An 18,476-nucleotide genomic window follows, 5' to 3' on the forward strand; every position below is an offset into this window, starting at 1 on the left:
GCTGAGGGGAGCAGCGGGCGGGTCAGGAGAGGTCTGGCTCGCCATGTGGTCTCCTCCGGGGCAGGCGGCAGGCGGGAATCGAACTCATACGGAGTTCTGGCTTCAGATTCTCAGTGCTGTGCTTTAACCCGCTGCGCCACAAGGGAGGGCCGAGCCCGTTTTTTTAACCAACATTCTGTATATACATATTTATCTTTTTTTTGTTGGATAGTAAGATTTCTGAGAGCAAGGACTTAACTCTACATTATGATTAAAGTATACATTATACCTACTGCATTTCTAAACCTATATTGCATGTTCAATAATATTAGAATAAATGAATACTGAGCAAGTTAAGGCATAGATACTTAAACAGACTTGACTCAGTCAGAAGCAGAGCATAACCTGTATAAACCCTACAAGAAAATATAAGAGAAGCCACTTTAGTTTTTTGTTTCCATAAAATCAGGAATGTTTTATACAAAGTGGCATTGTTTTGCTCTCCTTAGAAATAGCTGCTATAAAAATCTTTTTTAAATTACGGAATTATCGAGGTTTAAAATAGAAATTATGGAATTTAGTAAAGTCTACATCTTTATGATAGAGAAAGTAAAACTGTAAAGAAGGGTGAAAATAGTGTTTATTCTAACATTTTTAGTACCTAGGGAAATTATACAGAGAATAAAAGTTTCTTTTTTTAATTAAAGCAGTAAATGAATATTTGGAATGGGGGTGCTATCCATAAGATTACTAGACATTTTTTTAAGTCAAAATGTCTCCATGCACACATTTTATAAATGTATGTGTATGACTTTATAATATATAATACATGTATATATAATTTTGGAAATTACCAACTTTTCCCAGTAAGTTATTTAAGAATGGTGGTAAGTTTAGGGCCCTCCCAGGTGGCGCAACAGGTTAAGACACAGCACTGCAAGCTAGCTGCAGCCCCTTCAGTGTGTGTTGGACCCCTGAGGTGATCCACATGGCTCATCAGACCTCTCCTGTCTCTCCTGCTGCTTCCCTCAAAAGTGTACTTCCTCCACCTGCCTGTTCTCCTCACTCTCTCTGGTCAGTCTTCTTACCACCCCTGCACCTCTGGCCTGTACCCAACCTCTGTATGCATAAATAAATAAATTTTTAAGTTTATTATGTTTTGCATGAAAATTGTGAGCCACTGAACTAAGAAAATACCATTCTCAGGATTATTGTACTTTCAAGTATACATAAATGAAACCTTAACAGAGATATAATGGTTAATATTGATATCAGTGAAACTGAATAAAAACCAGTCTTTAAAATATATTCCTAGGTCTTATGTTTTAGAGCTTTTAGATAAGTTAAGAATGTTAAGTAACTAATGAAGCATAAGTTTCATTAAAATATCTATTGTATCTTTCTTTTGATATCTGATATTTTGTTTGAGGTGTGATTTATTCTGTCTCACAGGGAGAACAATATATTTTTAAAGAATCAATAACTGGAAGTACAAGATTGGTTAAAATGTTAAAATGAAGTTTTGATCAGCAGAGGTAAGACTATGACATTTCTTCTGTACTTAATTCAAAATAAATTAGGGTATTGGCATATCTATGAACAGCTGTCAAGAGAGGGAATAAAATCTTCTTATACTTTCAAACTAACAAATTAGATTGCCACAGTCCCATGCATGTGATCAAAAGACATGAGATTCCTGCATCAGAAAAAAGGTTGGTTTACACTTAGGTGATAACATAGGCCAGAGTACAAGGCAACAACTGCATATGAATATGTTGTATGCTGATGGAATTTAAACCTTTTATAATGGGTAATAACCTGTCAAAGTTATTGGGGTGAGTGTGGAGAGGGCAGGAAGAGACTATATGGGACATAAACAGATTTGCCCTTTGTTTTAATATGGGACACTGTCTATGACTTCCAAGACTGTTACACATATCTTTGAAAATTTGGAACAAAGGCAGTAGTGTCTGTGCTGAAAAGACATGCAGAAACATAAGATTCAACAGAGAATTCTCTTTCACATTTTTTTTACTATGAATTGATTTTTATAGCATGTATTTTTGATAAAGATGGCTATTACAGTGCTATTTTTAAATATTGTCATGTACCAAATAATAGTGGTTGGTCAACAGTAGTCCACATATTTCACAGTGGTCTCGATGTATAGCTTAAGCATGTAGTAGGCTATACTATGTAGGTTTGAGTAGGATATTCTATGATGTTGATGTAACAGTAAAATTGCCCAATAACATATTTCTCAGAATAAATTTCCCTTGTTAATGAAGTGTTACAATGAAAAGATGAAAAACCACTGGGCAACTCAGTGTAAGATTGTTAAATTATACTAATCACAGTGTAATAGTTAAAAATGAAGAATTATTTTATAAAACTACATTTATTTTCCTAGATATTTGTCACAATATTAAGTGAAATAATAGCTTACAAAATGTACATATGGCTTATTTCCACACTTATAGAAATTGTTCAAATGTCCAGACATAAATAATATATACCAGATTATGTACTTTATTGGTAGAATTGTGACTATTTTGTTTTTTGCTTATCTATATATTTTTTAGTCTCCCTAAAAACAAATGCTTTAGGGTTTGTAATGAAGGATAATTTTTGAAACTTCTTCCCCCTCATTACAAAGTCTAAAGAAAGAAAGAATCTTAACACATTTAAATAAAGGATTTAAGAATGTTAATTCTTTTTCTTTTTGACATTGGATTTACCTTTATGTGCAGTGTAGAACCAGAGGAAAATAACTAGATAGTTTAATTTTTCCTTACAATGTTTCCATCCTTGTTTATGATAAAGTCAAAAATTTCTATTAGCAATTTGTTAGTTATTGTCACACACAATACTTTTTCTTAGAAAAATCTACTAACAGAATATATCTTAAATTATAAAATAGTGCTGTTCAGCAAGTATATTATTAGTAAGTATATTTAAGTAAGATTAATTGAAGAGTAAGTAAGTAATACTGGTGTTACTAAATCAGGTTAGGCTAAATTAGGTACATGAACCTATTTGCATCATTTTTGTATTTGTCTATATGTTATACTATAAGTATATTGAAATTAGTGTTTTTTAAGTTAGGCATTTTTGTTATTGTGCTTCTCATGATTCCCCCCCCTACTTTAACCAAGGTGCTGTTACCAAAATTGTCTTCACAGTATAAATTAAAAATGACTGAAGTTCAAGCAATGGTCGAATTCTCTGTGGAGCTAAACAAATTCTACAATGTGGATTTATTTCAGAGAGGGTATGTATTTTAATGTGAACATTATTTTGTATAGATAAAATGTACAGTTTTGTTTAAATTTAATAACATGCTTTTGTTTTAGCATATATGTAAGGGAAGCAAATTATTTTCTCAGAGAAATTTTATTTTCTAAATAGATATGTGAGAATTAGTCACATGGATTTTAGTGATAATGCTGTATATACTTAACATATGAAAATATTTAAGATTGTTTTTCTGCTCCTTAAACACTATGGTGTATGAGGAAAATAAAATACATACACAATGGCTAAGTAAGAACACACATGGTGGAGCTTCTGTAAGTATAAATAGGAATTTTTCTAGAAATCAGACAGAAGACCATCTTTTTGAGTTAGGAAAGGCATTGTGAAGGAATAGGAACTAAGTTTGGATAACACTTGAAGAGATAAGGGATAAAGTGAAATACCTTTTTACTAGAAGAAAGCAGCTTGAATCCTGTCTTGAAAATAATGGATTTTTTTAAAGATTTATTTTTATTTATGTATGCATACAAGAAATGGGGTGTAGGCCAGAGGTGGAGGTGGAGGGGGTGAGGGCTTCACCAGAGACAGAGTGGGGAGCAGAACAGGCAGATTTGCTGAAATACACTGCTGAGGGGAGCAGTTGGCAAAACAGGAGAGATCCGATCTGCCAGATGAGTTAGTTCCCTGACCAGGGAATAAACTCATGCTGCAGTGACTGGCAATTGTTTGATAATGCTGAGACTTCAGCCCCTGCGCCACTAGGGAGACACTGAATATGTTATTTTAAAGAATATTTAGATTAGATACTCTAGAATTGTAAAAGAAAAGAGGTTAAAAGAGATTATGTAAATGAAGGACTTTTAATGTCTGGAAAACTATTGACATTAGGGTTTTATATAACCAATGATGGTATCCAAATAAGAATGAAATTATTATAATTATAATAAGTATTACTAACTTGCTAGACTTTGTAAGATATTAGACTGATGGTTGTGGCAGAAGAAATGGACGCAGTTTAAAAGTACTTTTTTTTTTTTTAAAGATTTATTTATTTATGCATACAGAACAGGGGTACAGGCCAGAGGTGCAGGGGCGGTGAGAGGAATCGCCAGAGACAGAGTGGGGAGCAGAACAGGCCAACTGATGAAGTACACTGTTGAGGGGAGCAGCAGGTGGGTCAGGAGAGGTCTGCCACGCCATGTGGATCACCTTCAGGGCAGGGGTCGAACTCATGCTGAAGTGACTTTAGCTTCTTAGTTCTGTGCTTTAACCAGCTGAGCCACCAGGAAGGGCCTAAAAGTACATTTTAACTCAAAATACAAACCTTTGGATCCAGCAGTAGTAGTGAAGTTGTGACTAACACCGGAAGATGAGAGATTTTTTTTTCCCACTGTTTTTGCTTTGCTTTGGCTTGACTTTACCTTTTTGTTGAAAAATAAAAACAGCTGTATTCAGCTGTGCTTCATGTCTTTCATCCTTTAGCAGGATAGCCTGGGCTTGTTCTCATGGTACAGGCTGGAGTCCAAGGAATAAAAGAAAGGGTACAAGGTCCCTTGAATTAGTACACTTATTATTTCCATTGCATTCTGGTGAGTAAACATGTCATAATGCCAGCCCAGGGGTCTACACTGGCAGTTCTCTGGTTTATAAAACTTACTTGAAAACTGTGGGGTTTCTGTATGTTTGATAGAACTCATTTCATGCTCTAAACTCTCAGTTGTTTCTTGAGACATACTAATTCTGTAGATAAATCATTATTACTTGGGGATCAGAAGGTTACAGGATCATATCCTTAATCTTTCTAAATGCCTGTTTGTCAGACTGAGGATGGCCACTTAGACACTTCCATAATTCCAATAAAAATCTTAAAGGCATTTAGAACCATACTGTTAATTTGATCCTTATAGATAGTAGTGATTTATATATAATATCTTTTGGAAGATTGGAGATGAAAAACATACATATTCCTAGGTCCTTCAATATTTCCATTAGAGTCTCCTATAAAACAAGCAGTTTTTGTTTAGCTCATCTAATTTTGCAAAACCTATTATACTTAGATTGATAGTTTCAGTATTCTACCTGGAAATCATCTTGCTCCAGCACAAAAGTTTCTTTAGTACATTGTCTGACTTCTTCTGAGTTATTTTTGACAGCACATTTACCAAAATTTCATCACTACTTGAAATGGGTTACCATTTAAGTCTCCTGTATAGGTTCCTCATTATTTTTCCAGCCTGGGTAACTATGCGTGTTATTTTGGTCCCATATTCAATGCCACATATTTTAAGTTTTTTAAACCATACCACTTCTAAGATAACCAATTTCTGTGTTAATTGCCACCCTAATATAGCTAACAGCAAACACAGAGCACCATGGCATCACAATAATTGACATTTTTGCCTACAAGTCTTGGATTATCTGAATATTTCTGATCTAATCTGGCTTGGCTAATCATTGCTGGGCTCACTCATGAATTCACAGTTAGCTGACAGGTTGGCTGGGAGTCAGCTCCCAGAATGGCCTCAGCTGAGTGGACTCTGTTCTCTAGCTTTTATCATAAGGATGCAGGTATCCAGGAAAAGAAAAAGAAAAATCAAGACCTTTTAAAAACTGGACTTGAAATTGACACACTGTCACTTCTGCCACATTGGATTTCCCAGAACAAATTCCAGAACAAGCTATAAGGCAAACAAACCCAGATTTAAGGGGTCCTACTTCTCATTGGGAATCACATTGCCCTTTGGATGATTACAAGAATGGGAAAAAATAAATAAATAATGGGACTTATTTAAGTCCCAAACACTCTAAAGTTCTTTATTATTAATTTCTGAATCATTTAGGAGATGAAACAGTAGAATTTAGTGACCAATTCCATGTGGAGAATGATGCTGAGACACATACAAAAAATATACATGTAGGGGTGTGAGATTAACATGATGTGTAGGATTATTCTGAAATAGCTCAGCAAAGAAAAAAATAGAAGTGAATCAAACATTGCAAATTCTTTTTAATTGTTGAATATTGGCAGTGAACATAATAGTTTACTACTCTACTTTTTGCAAATTTGGAATTTTTAATTAGAAGAAAATTAACATAATGCTAAAGTTTTTACTGACTTTAACTTGATTAGCACTAGTAATACTAAGTGAGGAAGTTGAAATGATGGCTGGAGTGAGTCTCATTTTGACATGTTATGGTTAAGGTAAGATATCTAAGCAATAGTGATAGTTCATAATTAACTGAAGATTTGGAATTAGAGATAAGAACTAAGGAAATTATTATCACATTTTATTGTCAATTATCATAAACTTAGTGAGTATCATTACTGCTTTTTAAAATTTACTGTTTTTCTGCAATCTGGTTCCTCTATCCTACTAGTCTTATAAAAATCTGGTGATTATAAGGCTTCATTTGTTTATTTATAAGGCTGTTTTCAAGGATATCACTTATTTTTTCCACTTTTTTTCCTATTCTGATTTGCCTATCTCATTGATCTTTCTGCTACTCAAGCTCATTAAGCTCTGTCTTTACGCATTAACTTAGAGTATTTGCCTTTTATGTCAGCCTTTGTAGATAAACTGATACATTACCTACATTCATATTCACATATTAGAAGTAAAAAAGCAATGCTATCTTCTCCAATATATTTCCTCATATGTGAAATACCCACTTTAGTAGAATGAGATAGGAAACTTAAAATATTCCTGTGCAATATTTTAGTTTGCTATTTTTACAATAACGCCAACAAATGTCTTACTGAGTAGTGTTGGAATGATAGTTCCCTAAGGACTAAATAGAAATGGAATATTTCTTTTGCATGTTTAGTGCTCTTTTATCGTGCTTTTTAAATATTTTTAGTAATTTTGCCACATTGTTGGTACTTGATAAAGAACTTAGTAGGTAGTAACAAAATAAAGCATGTATAGACTATAGAAAGCATGTTCTATTTTGTCAATTTTGTTTTTTGAAAACACAATTTTCTAAAAGTTAAATGCTTAAAGAGACTCAATATTGAAAGTGACTTTGGAGTCTTGCTTAGTTAGAAACATATTACTTAAATTATACTCATTAAAAATGATTGAAAACCAATAAATGCATTTTACAAGATATTTTTCATGTTATATATCTTTCTGACCTTAATATTGCAAAATCATAGTGTATAATACAAAAATAACAAAATTTTTCCCAAGTAGAATGTTATTCTTGACTTAGAAAATAATTATTCATTGCATGAACTACTTTGTTTAATAAGGTCATATTAATTTTTTTAATTTTAACTTTGTCTCTTTTTTGTGTTTTATGTTTGGCAATGTTATAATCAAAGCTATACTTAATTCAGAGTTCTAAGAAATAGAGACTAACAATGTAATAGCTTAAATTCTAAACATGTTCTTTAACCATGTCCTCAATGTCTTTATTCTCCCCTCTAAATAATAAATGTGGATTTTCCAATAATAGGAAAATTGTTTTATTTTAATTTTTTTCCCTCTACCCATCCATGCCTGTATGCCTGCATGAAGATCCTAAAAAGAAGTTCATTCTGTTTTGAGTACTAAACATTTAGGAATGTCATAGTCAATTTTATGCAAAACATTGAAATCTAAGAAGAGCTGTATTAATGCTCTGGGAAAATAGTTCACATAAAACTTTAATAAGTTTTTGGAATAAAGCGCTCTCCTATTTATTTGTAAAACTATGTTTGGTGGCCTTTTGCATCCTTCTGTCCTGAATATACCATTCTTTATAATGAAGTTCAACAAAACATTGTTCATGGCCATTCTTACTTTCTTATACTCACTGGTCAGACTAATACTTTTTTTTTTTTTTAACTACCGTTGACATTTATTGTCTTCCTGTGAAAGTGTGTAATTAACAAGCACGTGGGATACTACTTGGCCTATTTTAACCAAAAACTCCTAAAGAGTCACATCACTTGGACCTTTTCTCCAAAGAGGTAACAGGCTAGGAGAGCCAGGTTGCTAGCCAAGGTCCCAATGTTCCCCAGGGCCAAGGCTGCCCTCCAGGTCGGCTGCAGAGGCTGCCAGAAGGGGCTGCGGGACCCCCAGCGGGCGGTCCCCACTCAGCTTCCATCCCAGGATTAGAAGCAGCAACCGCTGGCTCCAACCCCGATAGGAGATACCCCGGGAAGGGAGGCAGGCACCCAGAACCATGCGTCTTCTAGCCCCACACAGCTCGCTCACCTCTTTCGCCGCCTCCAGACTGATCCTTTTAAGCCATCTTTTTCACAATAGATATGGGATGAAGTAAGAACAAGATATAATTTACTTCATTTTTTTATAGTGATAGTCTCACTGTTGAGATTCTTTATAATTTTACCAGACCTATACATTTTTTCTGATTCATTTTTCATTATATATTCTGATTTATTGTTTATTGTGAAAGAAGACATTGATTTGTACATATTCATATTGCATCTGACTAGTTTAACTCCATCATTTTCTTTTATGGACTCTTTTCTTTTATAGTCTTCTTTGGGATTATAAAGTATAGCTAAGGCCCTCCTGGTGGCGCAGCGGGTTAAAGCGCAGCTCCGAGAAACTAAAGCCACTTCCGCCTGAGTTTGATTCCTGCCTGCCCCCCAGGTGACCACATGGCGAGGCAAACCTCTCCTGACCCGCCCACTCCCCTCAGCAGTGTACTTCATAGATCTGCCTCTTCTGCTCCCCACTCTGTCTGTGGTGAAGCCTCTCACCGCCGCTGAGCCTCTGGCCTGTACCCCAGTTCTGTATACACAAATAAATCTTTAAAAAAAAAAATAAAGTATAGCTAAAACTGGGAAGTATATCTCCTTAATTAAATTCTGACATAATTAGTATAACAGGTAATCTTTTTTTTAATGTATCCAAATTGTAGGGACTATTGATAGAGTTGAACATCTAGTTTAAAACCTTATTCTGCTTATAACTGTATAAATTAGGATAGTACTTATTTTTTACTTTTTTTAGAATAATTTTTAGAGTGAAAATAAACACAGTTTAGTAATATGCTCAGCCAACATGTGAAAACCAGGATTGTTGCAGTCATATTATTATTTATGGGTGTCCTTGTCAAATCTCCCTTGAACAAGTCTAAACTTTTTTTTGTAACTTAAAATAACCATTTATTGCTTCTCATGGTTTCTATAGGTTGTTTGGGGCTGAAGAAGTTGATCTCAGCTAAGCTTGCTGAAGCATCTGAGGTCAACTGATTGGTCAGGTGTGGTCTGACTGATCTAAGATGGATTTGCTTGTGATTTCTTAGCTTGCTTCTCATCCGTTAGTAGACTATGCTAAGCTCATTGACTCTTTAATTGAATTGTCAAACCATTATAATTATTGGGTGTAAATGATTTGTCAAGATGAAAAATATGTTATTTTAAAATATCATTTCTTTAGAAAAGATGAACAGATTACTAATTTCTTCACAAAATAATTTTTACTACAGTTACATTGTCTTTCCTTAATGATAAAGGAAAAAGTTCAAAAACAAATAATCTAAAGAAAAGTTAGCTTTATAAGGATTGATCATTATTAAGTGGTGTATGGTTGTTGTCTTACAAATGAGCAATATAAATTATCTCTGAGCAGTATAGATTTTCATTATGCTGGAAATATCAGGTTATAAGATAATATATTTCCTGACTATTTTCAAAATACATTTAAAACAAGACTCCAAAGGGGAGGAAATAATTGCCTTATGACTACATAAGGAATAATGCTATCTTAACACCTATTCTCAGCTGCATAAAATATAAGAATGTGGTGTTAAATTGAAGCAGTAGCAATTTGAGTTAGATATTAATCAGGGAGAACTGTCCTCTCTTTGGAGATCACTGAAAAATTATTAAAGCATCTCTTTCTAGAATTCCTAAGCAAAGTACTGTTCAGAATATTTCATCTGCAAATTGGTTCAAGAAGAGATAAGACACTTTTGCCAGGATGCACTGCACAGAATGTAAATTAATGCACTGCTTTCTTCATTAAGAGAGTTTTGTGATGGACAAAGAAAAGCCAGCTCATGTAGTGTGCTTTGTGCTATAGTTATTTTTCTACAGATTGGTTAAAAAAATTTCACAGAGTAGCACCAGTCTGTTTACCAGTTTGGTTAACACAGCTTTAAAATATTAGAAAATAGCTTTTGGAATGGAGTTGAATTTAATTCATTTTGGAAGGATACAATTGGACTAGGTTAGGTATTTTCGGATGGGTAAATATTTAGAAAATTTGGGAAGTTTGACTAAGTGTTAATGTTTCAGGATTCTTTAGTAATTTAGTTTAGTATTCTTTAGTAAAGCAAGTGAAATATTGTGATAGTTTGATTACTAGTTATGTTTGAAGCTGTCAGTAATCTAGCATACTGCTGGACAACTAATAAGGAAAATGTTGGGGTGAAAGTTAAAAGAATATGTTTACTATTGCTTTTCTTCATCACATACTAGCATCATTACCTTGTCATGAGATATACTACTGTAAGGTAAAGAGTATTATATAGTTTGGAAATAGAGAAGAGCAAGGATATGAATTTACTAATTGTTTTCTTAACTTTTATTATTTTTAAAGATTTATTTACTTAAGTATACAAGAGCTGGGCTGTAAGCCAGTGGTGCCAGAGGCTGGGGGGTGAGAGGATTCACCAGAGAGAGTGGGGAGCAGAAACAGCAATTGACTGAAATACACTGTTTAGGGAACAGTGGTTGAGACAGGTGAGGTCTACTGCATTATGTGGATTAGCTCCCTGGCCAGGGATCAAACTTTTGTGCTGCAGTAGCTACAGATAGCTTCATAGTGCTGAGACTGAATGCCTTGTGCCACCGGGAGGCCCTGTTTTCTTAACTTTTAGTAACAGCACAAATTGATGGAGCTTAACCCATCTTTTAAATGCCTTCTAGCATAGTTTCTGGTTGGCATTTCTATTCTGGAAATGGAGAACAGAAATGGAGAAATAGTTGTTCAACATGATAACTGTAATTCCACTGAAGAGGGTACAATAGGACACCTAGCATATGCCACTTTGGCATGTGGATTATTTCAAACTGAAGATAACCACAGCTGTACATACTCAGAAAGCTTTATACCTTTCCCTTAACTGTCTAAAAGAATTTAGTTAAGATCCCTATATTGGAAGAAACCTATTATCAGAGATGGTTCAGCTACATGGCTTGGGACATTTTTTTAAATAAATTTATTTATTTTTAATTAAGGCAACATTTAGATTTGGGGCTCTCCCTGGTGGTGCAACAGGTTAAAGCACCGCACTATGAAGCTCTCCAAAGGCATTGCAGCACGAGTTTGATCCCCGGCCAGGGACCTGACCCACATGGTGTGGCAGACCTCTCCTGACCCTCCCACTGTTCCCCTCAGCAGCGTATTTCAGTAGATCTGACTGTTCTGTTCTCCACTGTCTCTGGTGAATCTTTTTACCCACCACATTCTGGTCTGTACTCCAGTTCTATATGCATAAATAAATAAATCTTTTAAAAAATACATTTAGATTTGTTCTTCTCTTCATTCTGTGATTTTTCCCCCTCTTCTTTGAAACCTTAGACCCCTACCCTTTTCCTTAGTTCAGAATGGTAAATTGAAAAATAACTGTTTTTGAGTCTCATACCTTTGTGAGGTTTAATCTACAGAAATTAATTTTTTTCCTGTTAAGAAAAAGTGCTATAAAATCCCAGAAACCAGGTTCCTATACAACCTAATTTTTTTATATAACAGTTTATTTTTACATCATTTTGTACATTTTTTTTTTCCATCTCAATTGTAATCCTCGCGGGTTTCCCATCACCAAGTCACCCGTGTGCCATCACCATAATCCCGTGCATTTCCCTCCCTTCTCCCCCCGCCCCGTTTTTGATTCCATTCCCCACTCCACCCCCACAAAATGCCTCTGGTATATGGTTGTTCATTATTTTTGTTATTTTCTCGCCTGGTCCATTATACTCCTGCTATGAGTGAAGCCATCGGTATTTTTCTTTCTCTTTCTGGCTTATCTCACTAAGCATGATCTTTTCCAGCTCCATCCAAGTTGCTGCGAAAGACAAGTTTCTCTTTTTGGTTGCTGAGTAATATTCCATTGTATATATGTACCACCTCTTTTTAATCCAGTCATCTACTTTGGGGCATTGAGGCTGCTTCCATGTTTATCCAATTGTAAATAAAGCAGCAGTAAACATGGGGGTACAGGTATCTTTTTCAATCAATGTTTTGGTGTCTTTTGGGTAGATACTTAGGAGTGGGATTGCTGGGTTGTAGGGAAGCTCCATGTTTAGCAGTTTGAGGAAACCCCAGTTTTCCATAGTGGTCTATACAACCTAATTTTTAAAAACTCTGAGCAAAATATTTAATTTCTTCTATTTGTAATTCTGAAGTTTTAATCTCATGAGAAGTTTGTTAGTTTGACTAAAATGGACTGTTCACCAAGAGTTAATTCATGGTGACTATTAGACTATTGATAGTGACTAATAACCTTCGGGAAAAATTTTCCTTGTATATAATGTCATATATATGTTCCATCAAGTTCATATTTATGTTCACAAATTAAGGACATCTAATTAAGTAGCAGTGATTGGAGCTCACAATAAACTATTTTCAAGTTTTCTTTAAAACCTCCAAGCTAAATGAAATTACTAAGAATAAAACTAAGAACTTTCAAAGAAAGTAGCCAGTTCTTAACTTGAGAAAAATCAGTCACTGTCTGTAGTCAGCATTTATTTTCCTCAGAGTTCATATCAGTTATTACAACATAAAGTTTTCTCTCATTTTTTTTTAATCTGTGCTATGTAGTATGAATCTACATCACAGTATGATTCTGAATTTTATAGATAACGATACAAGTATGCTGATTTCAAGAATTAGTAGGTTGTGTCTCTTTAGGAGCTATTAAAACTTGATTATGGAGGTATAAATATAAGCATTTGTGAAAATTGTTAGTGTGTATCTGACTTTCTTTTGTTCTCAAAACTAGAAACTTAGTTTACATTTGCCATTTTCTGGGCCTGTGTGGGAACAGTAGTGTCTTTGTAATCTTTGAATGATCCTGAAGATGGTTTCTTAACAGTCTATGATAGCACTAATTATAATAGAGCATTACAATTAGCCAGTGCTGACTTTGAGCACATCAAGTGTAAACAAAATAAATATGATAGTATAAGTATAAAGTGAAGTGTAAATAAAGGAAATCAAGTTAGAAACTGTGAAAGAATATAGAAAAAAAATGTTTACGGTTACTTAATGTAATAAATTAAATCAAGGAAAATCTGCATTAAAGAACACTTTCTTATATTGAGAAATAACTATATAAAAATTGAAGCATAAATGACATGACCTAAACACAATGCAAATTCCAGTGGGATGAGACATGAATATGAATTTGTGTATTCATTAATAAAGTACATGTTATTGTGTTGCTATAAGAATAAAAACTTATAATTTATGGAACAATTTGTAAATTTTAAGGAAGAATTTACTTATGGGTCAAATATCACTTAACCCAGGAACTATCTGTATGGTCTCAAAGTAATCTATTAATTAGACAATAAGTAATAGATTTTTTCCCTAATTTTCAAAATATTTTGAGATATTGCATAGACATGTTTTCTTGAAAAAAAGTTAAGAATGGATTTTACAAGTTAACATACTATGGTAAAAAGTTTTTATTTTTAGATTTTTAGCTGCAAGGAAATTATATTCTCCAGCATTTTTCTTAAAATTGCTTACAATCCCACAATCATGATACCACAACAATTTCATTGAGGTTTTGCTTTAAAGTATTTTGGCCTTAGTATCCTGTATTTTGTAACAATGGGATGTTTTTCTTAAAAATAGAGTTTAAGAAAATATACTGTTCACTTTTTAAAAATAAATTGCATGTGATCTGTTACTGAGAAACAGGAGAAGGGAGTAAACTAGAGAATTCAAAGTTAGGGAAGTTTAAAACTGAATTTGAAACTTGTTAAAAGTGTAGAAAAAAGTAAAAAATAATAAATATATTTGCAAGATTTAATATTATACTGTGAAAAACAATGTCATTTTGAAAAGATTAATGAGTTGGTTAATTTCTCTAGATTACTAAAACATGAAAAAGGGGAATAATCTTGAAGTAATTGTTAATTTCATCTTCTATAAGTGGCAGGCAGATTTTTTTCATCCCTTTTTTCTATAAACGCAATGGCTTTCTAATTCAAATTCAAAATGAAGACTTAAATATAAGACAGTGAAACTATAAAATGCTTAGAAGAAAACATTGGCAAAATCTCCATGACATCAGCCATGAAGATGTCTTCAAGAACTTGACTTCAATGACAAAAGAAACCGAAGCAAAAATAAACAAACGGGACCCCATCAAACTATAAGATTCCTGCACAGTGAAAAAAATTAACAAAAGAAAACAAACAAAAACAGGCATCACTGAGCTGTGCCTGCAGTGCGGATTGAGCCAGCCCATCTCCAGCATAGTTTTCTGAAGCTCATATCTGTTGATTGCAGTTCTGTGTTCCCAGTGTGCACAGGAGCCTGAAGCTGCCAAACCCATAGCCACTAGTACGAGGAGGCCTTTTATCACCTGACCATGAGTATGCATGTAGCATTTGCAAAGATGCTTTTCCCTGTTAGAGGTTTGCAGTAAGCATTGGCTATTGGCATCCTCTCATCCCCCATTTTGTGAGGCTCTAAAGAGTGAAAAGCCCCTGAGGTTACCATAAGATATTTTCCTTGAGTTTATGGTATCATTCAGCTTGTAAAAGACCAAACTAGTGGTTACTAGTAGGGAATGGGAAAGGAGGCTAAGTAAATCAGGTTAAGGGGTTAGTTGAATAAGAGTAAGATTGAACTTTTCATGGCAAATTTAATATAGTATTAATATCACTTTTTAGTGATGTACAGCTGAAACTTACATACTGTTATAATAATTTTTAAATTAAGCATGCCTCTTACTTAGACTAATAAATTTTTATATGTTGTATATATATGTGTGATTAAAAATGGCAGTGTATCATTTAATCTTGAGTTAAAATTTTTAACATAGATACATGAGAATTCCTAGAAAACTTTGCACTTCTCTTTTCCAAGACTGATTGCATTTTGGATTTTTTCCTCTTATTTTCTGTTTTCAAGTTGATTCATATTCAGCTGCACTCAGCATTTACTTTTCTGCACTGAACATCTGTTCCTTTAATGCCAAATTGTGACTTTATAGTTTATAAATTAAATGGCTACCATTGCATTCGTTCTTTAATTTCAGTCTTTTCACCTCACTGTTTGGACAAGACCACACCTCCCTAAAAATAATATTAATAAACATGACTTTTAATTTTTGGATTCTTACAAATTTATTTATTCCACTTCCTAGGTAATTAAAAAAAAACTAAGCATAAATATTCATCCACAGTGTACAAATTTGTGATTTGTAACTTTGATTGTTCTTTCAGTAGTCTTGTGTGTGTGTTTATGCTTGTGTGTAGATTATGTGTTTCCTCTATTATATACACAAAGTTACTGTGAGATGATGTTAAAGCACAAACATAACATTTGTTTTTAGCTCATAATTTTTTCTGTTTAAACTGTCACTATTAATGACTGCCATACTAAGTTTTATAAACACACACATATTATCAAATCCCATAGGAAAAAAAATAAGTAAAAGTGAACAGATATTTCATAATTTAAAAAAAAAAAACCTAAATTCTTTGAATAGATACCGATTTTGTAGTTTATAGCATGAAACCAGTTTTTAAACCCTGATTAATCTTGTGTATTCTCAAAATAGTGCATAAGAAATTTATTCTTTTGAAAGAAAAAAAAGTAAACCAAATTACGCAGTGAAACACCTACCTTCGCTAACTTCTTAGTTTGTGCTAATATTCTCTCATCTAAAGAAATATATATGTATATTTATATATATATATTCCCTTTCCATCTTTATCTATGCTAGTTTCTGCCATGTTAACATTTGAACTGTAAATCTGATAATGTTTTCTAACAATTGTAAATATTGTGGGAAAGTAATATATTATTTCAGTAATATAAAGCAATTGGAACATTGCATATTTTAAAAATATGTTTTGAAATTATTTCTTTATCTATTTTGCTTTAGTTTTTACCAGATTCGAGCATCTATGAAAATTCCACCAAGAGTTCCCCACAGGGTAGAAGCTAGTTTGTTACATGCAACAGGTAAGCCAAGGAATATCTTCAAGTTTAAAATAAAACTGAAGCAATGTTATAACATTGAACAATAACTTTATGTAATTTTGTTTCTAAAATATAAAATACAAAGTGCATCATTATATTTCTTATGAGAAATATATCCCAGGCCGCAGCCAAACACTTGAATATAGATACACTCTCTCCCTCTTGGGTTTCTTATGATAAGTAAATGAAGGAGTGTATTGTGAAAACACATAAGTAGGAGAGGTGTTAGTTATATCACTTAAGTATCAGTTATATCCTTAAAATATAACTTTAAAGAACTCAGTGCATGTGAACATACAATTTAACATGATTCCAAAAGGTTTTGCAATGAGATTTTATAGTATGCCTTGGGGATATTTTTTAACCATATATATATTTTCTGATTAAATTATAAAACAGGGAGCCAGAAGACAATGTAGAAAAATATAAAATAGACATGTTATACTAGCTCTATTACTCATATTCTAAGGAAAGATACCATCATTAAAGTCTGGAGCCAAAATGGATAATTTTGACATCATCAGTTTCATTTTTTCATCTTTGCTGATACAGCATGCTATACAGTTACATGCTATACAGTTAGTCAAGGAAATAGTGAAACATTCTATAGTTATTATGTATTTCTTACAAAATTTGCTACTTTTCAAAACATCAAAAAATGTTCTAATACTAATGGTATGCTAAACATGCTATACTTTAGTCTAGTACTGAAATTGAAATTAAAAAATTTTTCCTGGGACTTTCAATTGTTTAGGATTACCTTTTAGTATATAGTGGATGCTAAGAGTTACTTAGTATTAAATTTTAAGGATTTGTATATGTTGGGGTATTTATGCTATCTTTCTGAAGCCTATCACCTTAGGTAAGCCTATTACTTTTGAACAAAATATATATGTATTTCCCTATTGTAAAAAAAAAGAAAATATTTTCTTTAGTTGGATACATGTTAAAATAAATATTGGCAGTAGGTTTTCTTTTGTGCAGATGCTTTCTAGGAAACAGGTAAATGTAATTTTACAAGACATTTGCTACTTCTTTTAACTTTCATAAATCTAGTAGACCGAATTCTTTGCTTTATCATTAGCTTCTGAGGTTGCAGTTGATAAATCTGGAAAGACTTTTCTTCCTAGACTTACTTTTTTATATTTTTCAGCTTTGGGGGGAGTAATTGTCAAATAAAATTGTATGCATTTAAAGTGTATTAACATGAGTTGATACACATATACACTGTGTGATAATTATCATGGTCAAGATAATTAAGACATCCATCACCACACATCGTTAATTCTTTTTGTGTAGATGGTCAAAAGCTTAAGATTTATCCTTAACAAGATAATTAGGTATTCAGTACGGTTTTATTGACTGTAGTCACTATGCTGTGCATTTGGTTTTCACAACTTACCCATTTTATAACTCAAAGTTGGTGCACTTTGTCCAGCATTTTCTAATTCTCTCACCCTCCAAACCCTTGCAACCACCATTTCACTGTTGTCATGAAGTCAACTTTTTGTTTTGTTTCTACATGTAAGTCACACTTTACAAATATATGTGTGTACATAAATATGACTTACTTTACTTTGCATTTGTGTGTGTGCATTAATAATGGGTTACTTCACTTTGCATAATGTCATTTAGAGTCATTCATGTTCTCAAAAACAAGATTTCCTTTCTCCCTTCCTTCCTTGATTATTTCCTTCTTTTTTCTTTCTTTTGTAAATTTTTGTTGAAAAAACGTAAGTTTAGAACACTGCAGGTTCACATCTCTTCAAATGTATGTTTTTACACCATGTGCACCACCAAAAAAAAAATCCCTTTATCACAGTCTGTGGAACCCTCTCTACCTTGCTCCCTACCTCAGTTTTATTCTCAGAATCTAAGGGCTTATAAGTTTTTTGATATTGTTTAGTCTGTTCTTTTGCTTGCTTGCCTTATATTCCACATATGAATGAAAACATCCAGTATTTATCTTTCTCTTTCTTAAAAGATATTTTTACTTAGCATATCTCACTCCAGTTACATCTATGTTGTCAAAATGGCAAGAAACTTCATTTTTTT

The 18,476-nt window shown here is 33.2% G+C and overlaps 1 protein-coding gene across 5 annotated transcripts in view; it reads left to right on the top strand.

The window, feature by feature from the left end:
- The first annotated feature begins 1,431 nt into the window (after positions 1–1,431).
- FAM135A (family with sequence similarity 135, member A) overlaps positions 1,432–18,476 on the top strand; it is a 79,262-nt gene continuing 62,217 nt past the window's right edge. For 3 of the 5 annotated variants that reach the window (XM_012724224.1, XM_012724236.1, XM_012724239.1), the window contains exons 1-3: positions 1,440–1,514; positions 3,135–3,250; positions 16,324–16,403. In XM_012724224.1, the coding sequence (XP_012579678.1) occupies positions 3,174–3,250; positions 16,324–16,403 (157 nt within the window). In that variant the 5' untranslated portion in view covers positions 1,440–1,514; positions 3,135–3,173. Of the gene's footprint in view, positions 1,515–3,134; positions 3,251–16,323; positions 16,404–18,476 lie in introns of all 5 variants that reach the window. The other 2 variants (XM_004673606.1, XM_012724230.1) reach the window with 2 other exon arrangements.

The sequence above is a fragment of the Condylura cristata genome, unplaced genomic scaffold (assembly GCF_000260355.1).
Source record: "Condylura cristata isolate star-nosed mole 26May11 unplaced genomic scaffold, ConCri1.0 scaffold00001, whole genome shotgun sequence".
Classification (NCBI taxonomy): Eukaryota; Metazoa; Chordata; class Mammalia; order Eulipotyphla; family Talpidae; genus Condylura; species Condylura cristata.